Source organism: Pteropus medius, unplaced genomic scaffold, assembly GCF_902729225.1.
Source record: "Pteropus medius unplaced genomic scaffold, Ma_sr-lr_union100, whole genome shotgun sequence".
In the NCBI taxonomy this organism is placed as follows: Eukaryota; Metazoa; Chordata; class Mammalia; order Chiroptera; family Pteropodidae; genus Pteropus; species Pteropus medius.
The window spans coordinates 62,349,009-62,361,567 of NW_024349800.1; the positions used below are offsets into that span (position 1 = coordinate 62,349,009).

Here is a 12,559-nt window from a genome sequence, read left to right on the forward strand (position 1 = left end):
CCATTTAAAATCATCATCTTCTGATTTCAGAGGATTCTTCTTGAACTTTAAAGAAATCTAACACAAGTAGGAAAGATGGGGTTCCATGGAAAAATTTCAAGAACCCAGAATAAAATATAAAATTATTCCCTCAAATTATACTTTCTGTTTCTTCTACTTATGAATAACTCTTTTAGCCATCTTGTATGTTGAAAATGAAGAGAACTGCAGACTAAAACTAGGTTTAAATTAAAATATTTTAATTTACAAGACAGAAAATGACATAGTTCATTTTAATAAATACAGAAACATGGCTTTCGAATCAACATCTAATTTATGCTCCTCCAGTGGGGAAAGACCTCAGATACTGATGAGCCATGGACCTACCCACACCTGTGTGTATTCATTGCCTCAATTATGAGATCTCCAACCATTGCAAAATACGAGTGTTAGGACATTCAGAGTAAGAGGCAGAATGAGAAGAAATATTGGCTTTCATTAGTTTTAGTAATTGCAGTACCATTTCCTTCTAGCTCTTTTGGCTATGATTATTCAGGCATTATGCTGAAAATAAATAGATGAAGGACATTTAGTTTTATTCTTTAACTTTCCTAATCTGAAATGTTTATAATAAATACTTGAGGATAAAAATATATGGATTACTTAGAGGAAGTTTTCACAAATATCACAGTTCAAACAAGGCTTCACATAAAGAATGTGGAATTTGATTCAGACAGTACAAGTGCAAACTCTGGCTGTGCCATACTTAATGGCTGTGTAAACCTGGGCCAATTATTTAACCTCACTGAGCCTAGGTTTCCATATGTGTTAGGCATAGATTACTCTGTTTCTCAGGAACATTGTAGGGATTAGTGATAATATTAGAGACAGAGAGGGTAGTAGGTAGGAGTCAGGTAGAGCCTGAATACCTGAGTTTGAATCCTGACTCTGGCACTTAACTACCTGCGTGACCTTGGACACATAACCTAACTTCTCTGTCCTCAGTTTCCTTATCTGTAAAGAAGGAATGATAGAAGTCATATCTCATAGTGGTTACTAATTGATACTTATAAAGTACTTAGAACAGTGCCTGGTACATAGTGCTTTTTAAGTGTTTGTTAAATAAATTGTTTTATTGAGTGTCACCATGTAACACTCAGTAAAAGGTAGCTATTTTAAAAAAGGTAGCTGTTACTTGTATACAATATATAATTGAGTCCATGTGAAAACAAATCCTGAAATTTTTGATAACCCCTCACCATGTTTGTTTTTTAATTACCAAGTCCTTAAGGCCTTACTAATTTAAATTTCAGAGGAACAAGGAAAGTTTATCATTCGTATTCTTAATTGCCTCTGCTTAATGCAAATTAATTTTTTCTTCTGAGGGACCTTCAGTGTAATTAGTAATGTGTAATGAGCCTCGTTAATATGACCTGTGTATCACAGGTCCCTTGTCTTTAGCCAGAGAGCAATGTTTCCTTTCTTAGATGACCCATGATTCCCATGTAGCCCATCATCTCTCATTATTGCTTCTAACAATCTTCCTTCTTACTAGAAGATCTTGAGACAGGGTTTCTGTATATAAAATTTCATTTTTATGCCCTGGAACAGAAAAGGATTAGGGAGCCTGAGACAGATTTTATTGGTAAAATACTTATTAAAAGTCTTCCACTTGTTATCCTCCTGCCACTAGTATTAGGTAAAATTTAAAAAAGCTTTGCATCAGCAAGCACAGTGAGATCTTGTCTTTATCAGCCTACTTAGCACTAGCAGCACAATAAGCCTGGAATATGGAAGAGAGCTCAAAAAGTTTTGATTCATTTTGTTTTGTTTTTCCCCTCCCCACCTCCCCACTCCATTTTGGAATAAGGAAGATCATTTATTTGCTTGGTAGCTCACTGAACTCTCTCACTGGACAAATAGATGTCTCACACTGGCCAGCAGGATCACATTTCATCTCAGCTGTGGTAATTGTTCTTGTACCCTCCTGTCAGGTAGGGAGGGAGTGACTGATATCTGAAAGTCAAGTGTGCAGCTGGCCTTTTCTTGCTGGTGGGCAACAAAGTATGCATTGATGTCAGTGTTGGCTGATCCGTATTCAGTTTGTGCAAGGGGTCAGCTTCATCTGTACTACTCGCTTACCTTTCATTTGTCAGCTTTCATTCTTCATAATTGTCTTCTTCACTCCTATTATAATAATTACAAAAGATGAGTAACTCTTTAGTGAGACTGGATATCTGAATTCTACTGGTAATTTCAGAAGCAAGGATAAATTTAACCCTAAAGCCATCTGCCACTCTATAAGAGGATTTTTTAAATTATAAATTAGACATTATAACACACTGCTGGAGTTTAAAAATTGCCTTGGTTGTGTTGATTTCCTAGAAATTGTTTACCTTTTCTTAGCTCGGAAGACTGGTTTTCAGTGTTTTGTTTGTTTTTTTCCTTTCTAAAACAGTGACAGTTTACCTAATGACTTCTATTTGGTCATTATGTTATTTAAATAAAAATCTTGACAGTATTTAGTAATTATAATCATTTTGCAACAATAAATAGTGACAAGCTGTTTAACATCTTCTTTATCTTTTTCACAAATCTCTGTTTTCTGGCTACTGGAAGAGTGGTCTGGAGGACCAGCAGCATGAGCATCACTTTGGAGCTTGTTAGAAATGCAGAATCTCAAACCCAACCCTAGACCTACTGATCAGAATCTACATATTAGCAGGTTCCCCAGATAGTTTGTATGCATGCTAATATTTGATCTAGTTCACTCCCACAAATACAGTGAATTCTCTAATGTGCTTGGTCCCCAACAGATAGTAAGCATCAGGATCAGCTTATTTGCTCTGTGCAAGGCCTTATCATCCCTAAAACATTGGCCCTTTGTTAATGATGTTTGGGCACTGATAAATTATGTAATTTAATTATGACAGTAACAATAATTGCATGTTGTTATCAGGAAGATAAAGGTCAAACAGTCACTTTTAAAATAAAAAGCAGAAAACAATAATAGCAGTTCTAGTATTATTTTAAAATATATTCATGATCTGTTCGATAAGAGGTAAATTAGAGGATTCTACTTTTGAGGCCCAGTTGACTTCCATGAGATTCAGTCAGAAATAATTGATCTTTTTTGTGGTTAAAGACTCTACCCCAGTCCCTCTCTTTTATAAACATTTTAGGCCACACAGAAACCAGGTAAGAGAATATAGATATATGAGGAAATCTCAAAATTATTGTTACAGTAAAACCTTGGAGTACATACCTTAGTGTCATAGGAATAGAAGCATGGATCATCTTTACGTTAAAAGGAAAAGATGTGTCTATTTAACACATCATACATTCTTAAAATGAATATAGATCCCTAAAATGAATGTAGGAATGTATTTCTGACATTTACTTTGTATAAATCTTAATTTTTCTCATTCAGTTATTAAGGATGCTGTCAACATAGCATTCAGTATTGTAAAGAGAAGAAAGCCCTCACTTGTCAGATTCTGCTGTTGGAGGCATAAATTAGAAAATCTCTCTATTGAATGTAAAGGATTTTTTCCTAGGTTTATGACAGCCTTGCCTCCAATTTAAAGTTGGATTAAACTTCTCTGACTCATGGTGTTCTTGGAACATCTGTGGTATAGGAAAAAAGAACACCTGGCTTGGAGTTCAAAGAACTTGTATTTGAATACTGGCCAAGCCACTTGTAGCTATAGATAGATACTTGGGCAAGTCAGTTAATCACTTTGAGCTTCAGTTCCCCCTTTGTAAGATGAGGTCCATGATACCCTATAGGGTCATCATCATGATTAAATTACATAATAAATGAAGAAATACCAAGTACGTGATGCCTAGCCCAAAGTAGACATGACATAAATGTTTTTAGATTTGATTATAACTCATAGACCATGTCGAAGGACTAGTTGTCATTTTGTTTCTAAAACTTATGATTTCACATTGAACTTTCTTAAAATTGAGAAGCTAAGAGATTATTTGAGAAGGATTGTCTTTTTCCTACTATGTTCAAGAAATGTTGAAAATTGTGTTTGATCTGACAAATTCAAGGCATGTTATGAAGGAGAGTTCAAACAATTACACCAATGACAAATTACTGCAGAGGAAAGAAATTTCTTTATACCTTCAAATTTTCTCAGAGTTGCTCAATCATATATGAATAAAAATAGTATCAAAATAATGTTAGACTGAACCCTGGATTGGTGTGAGAAGTATCAGTATGAACTCATGGTTTTTTTAAATACATATTATTATATATATATATTATATGTAATATTATCTATACACATAGATAGATACGGAAATAAATATGGGAGTGTGTGCATGGATTAGCATTTACACGTATATTTCACAGCTCTGTTTGCTGACAGGGCCTAGAAGCAGTGACATCCCAGTTACAATGAGCACATCTAGGTCCTAAGTCTTGGTTTCTAACTATCAGTCCTCTGTAAAATGAACCAGAGCCCCTTGAAAAAGTGGTTGATTTCAGGGTTGGGGCGGGGTAAATATAAGATGAGCCTGGAACATCTTGTGTCAGGAAATACTTAAAATGAAATTTTAAAAAGATGGGGTATATTAAAAGGAAACTAGAGCCAACCCAAATTGGATACAGGAGCTCCTGATAACCAAAGCTGGAACTATCTGAGCATCAAAATAAGTAACAATATGACAATAGTATTGAATTACAACCCAAACAATAAAATATTTATGACAAATATATGAGAATATTAGAAGTAATAAATAAATGATTTCATTAATAAAAGGGGAAGAAGGGACAACTCTTCCTTAAACCAAGATCTACCAATGAATGCTAAATTAGTGTGAGAAACAGGAGAAATAGGATATGTATAGTCTTAATGTATCTTGTCTAAAATATTAATTACAAAGGAGAAATAGTCATTTTACAATGGGGCAACACAACAGATATTGCCTTAATTAGGAGATCAAGGTTAACCCCACCAATAATTAGACATAATACTGTGCACATCTAAGAGCACTTCACCTCTGTTATGTTCTTCCCAAAAATTCACAATCTTAATCTAATCATGAGAAAATATTATCTGAGTCCAAACTGAGAGACATTCTACAAAATACCTGACCTGTGCTATTTACTCATGGTCATAAAAGGGAAGGAAAGACTGGGGAACTGTTATTAATTGGAGAAGCATAAGGAAGCATGACAACTAAATGCATTGTAGAATCCAGAACTGAAAACAGATGTTTGTTAAAAAAAATGTTGAAATCTTAATAAAGTCTTTGGTTTTGTTAACAATATTGAATCATTGTTACTTTCTTGGTTTTGATAATTGTACTCCTGTAGTTATGTAAAATGTTAACCTCAGGGAAAGCTGAGCAAAGGGCTTAGGGAAGTCTCCTTTATTGTTGGAACTCTTCGGTAAATACAAAATTATTTCAAAATTAAGAGTTAAATAATAACAAAGTGAATTCAGTATTACATGGTATACGTTTTATGACAAACAGAAAGCAAAATGTCTAAGAGACACAGCAGCCATCAGTTTATGTATTAACTTGCAGATGAGAGCATTACAGAAGACATTAAGCTAGAAGGATGTTTTCTTTCCCACAAGGCTAGGCTGGATCTGGGTCTGGCATAAAAAAGAATACCCAAGTGATTATTTTCATAATGCTTTCCGAAAGTCAGATGAGAATATGGGGTCTTTTATTCTCTTTTGTAGTGAGACTCTCTTCTGTGTTTGCACAGTGGTTGACATATGTATGCACTCAAGTGTTTAATGAAGGAATGAGTGAATTTGGTTGGCTTGATGAGACATTAATGGATTCCATTTGAATAAATGGCAATAAGAAACAAATCCTGCATAGCTATGCCATTTTTGTATTTCATTCCCCTTACTCGCCCTTCATTTCATTGTGTGCTTTTAGACAGAAAACTGCACACTGAATGAAGCAGATTATCCAGATTCCTGTGAAGAAATAAAAAAGGCTTTTATTTTTAAGTGCTTTTCCATTGCCATTTCTTAAACCTGACCATTTATTAACTTGCTCAAAAATAGCTACATATATATCACTGTGCCAGGGAAGGACATAAAGGTGGTGGTTAACAGTGAGGGCTCTGCAGTCAGATTTGATTTCTTGCCAGTTCTGCAACTTAGTGTAACCTCTAGCAAGGTACTTAACTTTCTACCCTCACTTTATCCTAAAATAAGGATACCAGATAGGGTTATTAAGAAGAAATCATCTTCTGAGAGCCTAGATCAGCTTCTGACACATACTTAAGCTCTTTTAAAAGATACGATGACAGCATATTCATTCAGCAAACCTTTTTTGAACAGCTACTATCTACAGACAGCATGCTAAGTGCTGGGACTATAGACATATCATTTCCACCTCTACTTTCAAGTTTAGTCTGGTGGGGGAAGACAGATACATAAAACAATAAGGATTACTCTTCTCCTATTCTATTAAGTAGCTTACTCAATAGCTACAATTTATTGAGCGCCTACCAGGCATGTTTTAATGACATGCTTAAAGCTTTACATATTACCTACTTGTTAACTATAAGTAGTGACATAACAAATGTTGCTCACAGTAACTTTATGAAGTATAGATATTATCCCCATTTTACAAATGAGGAAACCAAGTCTCCGAGAAGTTAAGTAACTTACCCAAATCACACAGCCAGGTCGAAAACCCAGGATTTGATCCCAAATCTGCCTGACTCCAGAGTCTTTGTGAACCCATACATCAGATGATTACAAATACAATGTGTGTAAGTGCTATGGCAAGGTTATAGAAGACTGTTGCATATATGCTGTTATAATTGCCTTTGTGAACCTGATTGTCTCTTGGTGTTTCTTCTCATGTTTGTATAGGCTCAAGTTCCTGTTTTCTTTATTTACAGGAAATAGAAGTAAACATCGAATTAGTACCACTCCTTATAAGTTAAGAGGACACTTTCTTTGTCCGAGACACGTAAAGCCAAGGTTGAGTTGGGATGCCACCAGCACGTAATGCTTTCCTGGCTCTTGCTGTCATCTTGCCTATGAAGTGTACCAGTGAGCGAGCTTGGGCAATAAAGAGACCAGGTCGCCTTCCCAACAGGCCTCTGTCCCAGTCACTTCTTTTAAGTTTATTGCACCAGAGTCCAGGGAAGTTCAGAATGAATCAGTTCTATAATGGTTCTTTGAGATGTTAAAACTTTACAATGCTATTTGGAGAGTATCCTCAACTTGTGCTAAAACTCATCCTGTGATTATGGTTTAAAGTATAACAATTATTGGACCTATTTCAGGACACATGAAAACACACATCCTAGAGTTTCTTGTGCTTTTCTGTGTGAGTAAAATTAACATTTTCCTCTTTAAATGTTATTTGAACATCTAGTCCTTGACTCATTTGAGAATATAGTTTTTCTAGAAAATTAGAAATATGTATCTATATGGACATATGATGTAATATGAGTGGTTAGTCATAGAGGAAAACGGAGTATATGACTGAACTGTAGTCACATTGTGGAGGGAGAAGTTCTCATTGCCTCATACTCCTGGATACCAAGGACAGACCAGGTTTAGTCGGTGTCTGGGCTCTTTCCCCATGTGCACCCTCTCTTTCTTCTGAACTCCTAAGCTCTTCTATACTTTTTCTACCCTCTCCATATATTTTCTTAAGATTTCTTTCTCTGAAAGCTAATCATTGGTAAAGATGCTTCACAGAAGGAAAAGGGAGCTGACGTTTGTCGCCTACTATGTTCCAGGCATTTTACATTCTTAATCTCATTTAATCCTCGCAGCATCTTACCTGTGTAGGTGAATTATCCCCACATTTATAAATACAGAAACTAAAGTTCAAGGAAGTTAAATAATTTACCTAAAGGACTTGAAGCTAGAAAGTGATAAATGGAAGATCAGCTCTAGTTCTCCCTAACTTCATAGGTTTTACTCTGCCATGAAACTGTGGTATTGGGGACTGTTGTTACTATGATTACTGCTTACCACCAGCTTTTATGTCAACTAGTTAAGAGAATGCTTCACCTAAAGTACAGATAATATGTGTAGTTTCAAGGTATGAATAGAGTATGAGTTTACATTAACGCATTGGATTCCCACAACAATCTGCTGACTGCGTATATTTATTATTTCAGCTTTACAGGTGGGGAAACATTGATCCAAAGTCACGCAGCCAGTCAATCTGGCACTGGAGACTTGATCCAGTCTTGGGGCACTTATTAAAGCTCACTATCCATGCACTTCTATGCACTAGCTGGGCACAGAGCCAGTTTCTGTCACTGAGGCAATGTTCTTCATCAGGAATGTGCTTCCACAGAAGATAGTGTGGATATAGCATACAAAATAATAGGAATCTGTTTCTTCAGTAAGAACATGAGACTATGTAAAGGCTTAGCAAACAGGCACAAGCTTGCATTTACACCAGAGCCTACTGAATTCTGCTGTAATTTTCATGTATATCGAAGGCATCTGAGTATAGTATTTCCAAAATGCATGCTGTATATCAAAGTTGTAGATTCAGTGTGACTAATATAGTGAAATGGCATTAACTGTGTTTTGAAATATAATGCTACTACATTCTGTAAATCAGTAAATACTGGTGACAGGTGGCCTATAGCTCGGCCATAGAGCCATCACATGTTAATGAGCTATTCAGATAGGTATCTGCCTAAATCAGGATATATGGGCCAACACTTAGAAAACTGTTACTTAGAAAACACTATACTTAGTTGCTTTAAAAAGTTATGTATCTTGCTACCCTGGAGTAATGGCCATAAGAGCAGCCAGTCACTCAGGTTGTTTTTAGGTAAATATCTTATAGTTTTACTCATTTGGTTCTTTCCCTATAGACTGTATAAGACAAAGAACTCTTCATCATGGAGTCCAGGGAAAATTCTAAGATTATTGAATTCAATTTGGTTGTCCACACCAATCGATTTTCTTTCAGCTTTAAAAATACATTATTGAAAATATTCTTCCAATCTCTTACTCATTCTCTTTGAGTAGAAAACTTGATTCATTTATATATTCATTCAAGAAATAGTTACTGAATACTTAATATTTGCTAGCCATTAAGCTAAGTGCTAGGGAAACATCACAAGATAGATGTCATTCCATTCCTCACAGAGTAAATTATAGTGATGATGTTAATATAGCATATTATAAAATTTGTTACAAAGAAATTCAGTATAGCTTGAGAACATAGATGAAAGTAACATTTATTTCCATCCTATAGATTTCGGTTTTGGAAATTTCTTTAAAAATGGTGAACTGCTGGCAACATGGTGTGGCAGCCCCCCTTATGCAGCCCCTGAAGTCTTTGAAGGGCAGCAGTATGAAGGACCACAGCTGGATATTTGGGTATTTCTTTGCTTTGCTGTGTTAAATGCATCTATAATGATAATACTTGGTACTCTGGCCAGTCTTTGAAGTTCTTGGTGCCTAACATAAGAAATAGCTCATATTTTTCCTGTCCACTTGACAGAGCATCTTGGATTCTAGGAAAGAATTTCTACAGACAGATTTAAACTTAAATAGTAATCAAAATAATTACATTTAGGTATTTTGGTATTTATTATAGGATACCTTACTGTAGTAATAAGGGTTTCAGATTTTTTTTTTAAATTTGAGAAAATAGTAAATTCAAACAGGAACTTTTCAGTCCATATGATTTTAAGAGCCCTTGGGGATGTTGGGAAAACAAGTGAAGTTCTTGGTAGAAAAGTGACCCTGTTGTTTTCTTCCCCTAGAGCATGGGAGTTGTTCTTTATGTACTTGTCTGTGGAGCTCTACCTTTTGATGGACCGACTCTTCCTATTTTGAGGCAAAGGGTTTTGGAAGGAAGATTCCGGATTCCATATTTTATGTCAGAAGGTAACAACCTGTTCACCTTACTAATTGTGTTTTATAGAATTTATGCTTATAATGAAATGCCTAGGCAAAGCTTCCCTTTTTCTCAGAGTTTGGGTACGAAATAAAGTGACTGAGTTACTTTAAAAGCCATAGATATAAGCAACCCCTTCCATATAGGTGAGAAAACTTATAGCCTTCCTGCTTGTAACTGAAAACAGAAAGTTCCCCAAATCAAGAACAGCAAGTCTTCTCATTTAATCTCTGTCTATAAATGTCTCAGGTTTACTTTAGACTGGGAGAAGCTCTTTGTAGATATAGATTCACAACCATTTTACTCTAAGTTTGAAATGGATTTTCCCATAGCCTTTGGCAGGAAGTTGCAAAATTAAAATTTTTTAATTAAATTTAAAAACCAGCCGGCAAAACTGTTGAATTAAGATGAAATGCCATAATCTCTCCCAGTTTTGTATTGAGTTGTAATGTAGGCAGAAGTTACGTTTATTCCTTAGATTAGTTTTTGGCTATCATCCTTAACTCTTTTGTCCTAGTAACAGTAGAAATAATGCTCTAATACTTAAGAGTGTAGACTTTGGAGCCAAGCTGCCTGGTTTTAATTTTGAGTTCAGCACTTAACTGGCAGTCTGACTTTGGCAAGTTATATCTCCTCTCTGCACTTCAATTTCCTCAATCTATAAAATGGAAATAACCATAGTTTCTAATAGTGGTGTCATGAAGATTAATTAAATTAATCTGTATAAAGCACTTAATATGGTGTCTGGCACATACAAGTGATCTAAGTTTAGCTTATGCAGAGTGGAAAAGAGCATGTTGTCAGCTCAAAGAATAAGCTAGTGCCCAGAGTTGCAGCAGTGCAGTTTTCTTAGTGTAATCAGAAATAAATAATATTTCACATACATTTTTGTCAGCTGTACTGATGTGGAGAAAGCATCAATCCACTGGGGACCTCCTGCCTCACTTACATAGCCTCAAGTATATCAGCCTCAGAAGTGACTGAGGGTCCATTTATTATATGTTTGTGCTAAGAAGAAGGCTTGTTTTTTTGTTTGGTTTTTTTTGTTGTTGTTATTGGAAATCTAAGTCTGCGTCTGGGTACATTCAGTTATTAAATTCAGTAGAAAGGTTCATTTAGCACAAAATCGGATAGATCTATAGGCTCCTGTTTTTCTTAAATTTTCATTCATGGTGATGGCTGACTTTTTGTGTCAGCATTCACCATGTGAACTTGACAAATATAAGTAACCTTCATGTAGTCACTTAATTCATTTGACCTTCTGCTTTCCAGTGGGTACTGTGGAGAATTCAAAAATAAATGCCATTGTACAAAGTCACATGAATCAAGCAAATTCCCTGAAGTGCAAGGTGATTTACGTGACTTTTGTAACGTTGTGTTTTCCATAGATTGCGAGCACCTTATTCGAAGGATGTTGGTTCTAGACCCGTCCAAACGGCTAACCATAGCTCAAATCAAAGAGCATAAGTGGATGCTTGTAGAGGTTCCGGTACAGAGACCTGTTCTCTATCCACAAGGGCAAGAAAATGAGCCATCCATTGGGGAGTTTAATGAACAGGTTCTGCGACTGATGCACAGCCTTGGAATAGATCAACAGAAAACCATTGAGGTAAAGTGATCAGAGATTTGACTGAAGATATTTTAGGATTCTGTTGTACTCAGTAACTTGAAATTTCATGCTCAGCCCTCAGTCATCCAGGTCTTTTAGCATGGCCATCCCCAGCACTTAGGTATACTGTTCCTGAAGGCTATGTCAGAGTTTGCTTTTATTCAGTGTATAAATTCCTCCCTTTGCCCCATCTGCCAAAAATTCAAGAGGAAGGGTTTATGCAGGACAGAAAAGGTAAAGATGGAAACTTAACCAAGTGGAATATTCTAAAATGAAGCATAAAGTTTTATATAGCTAATAAACTTGTTTATATGGAACATAAACGTGTAGATATGGAATAAGGTTGAGCACTGAGCAGAAAACAGGGGTGGTAGGCATCAGGTTTAAGAAAGCCAATAGGATTTAGGTTGTAAACTGGTGGATTCCTGATATGGAAGTCTTATGGGTCATAGGACTAAAAATGTCATGAACCTGGAAAGTCCTCATCACCTTTGTTTCTGTCTTTAATAGCATGTTCATAAGATATACATATTTTTACTACCTCCACAACATTAAAAAAAAAAAAGGAGAAGCCATAACAAGAAAGAATATGAAATGCCCCCTTGTGCTGCCTTTTCCTTCATTGTAGCCATAAGTGAAACCAGACTGGCTTTCCTGCTTTGCTCGTCACATGCTCAGTGATGTTTTTCTGTACTTGGCCACGAAGTAGATCCAGAATGGCATATGTGAGCACAGTCCCTCTGGTCTGGGATTCTTTCTGAGAGTACTCTGCCTCTGAGGTGCACTGCACGGTGCCCATGCAGATTGTCAGGTGGAATTAGGAGCCAACGGAGCAGTTATTTCTCTGTTCCGTTAGTATCCTGGTAAAGCTGGCTGATGAGAGATGTGAAAAATTGGGAAGCAACTTTTATTTTCAAGGTTTCAAGAGGGCGGGATTGCAAAAACAAGAGGAAAAAATTACCTAAGAACGGAGACACCGTGTCTCAATCTAGCATCCAAATGTCGTTCTCCAGCCCAAAATATCACCAGAAAGTTCCCTAAAGACTTTAATATTCACTTCAGAGTTTGCAGAGGTTTGGACTTGTGTTGAAGCTA

The 12,559-nt window shown here is 36.1% G+C and overlaps 1 protein-coding gene across 3 annotated transcripts in view; it reads left to right on the forward strand.

Annotated features, from left to right (window-relative positions):
• Nucleotides 1-12,559, forward strand: part of SIK2 (salt inducible kinase 2) — a 104,442-nt gene that overhangs the window by 68,268 nt on the left and 23,615 nt on the right. For all 3 annotated transcript variants that reach the window (XM_039887873.1, XM_039887872.1, XM_039887874.1), the window contains exons 5-7: nt 9,208-9,332; nt 9,722-9,845; nt 11,244-11,464. In XM_039887873.1, the coding sequence (XP_039743807.1) occupies nt 9,208-9,332; nt 9,722-9,845; nt 11,244-11,464 (470 nt within the window). The remainder of the gene's footprint in view (nt 1-9,207; nt 9,333-9,721; nt 9,846-11,243; nt 11,465-12,559) is intronic.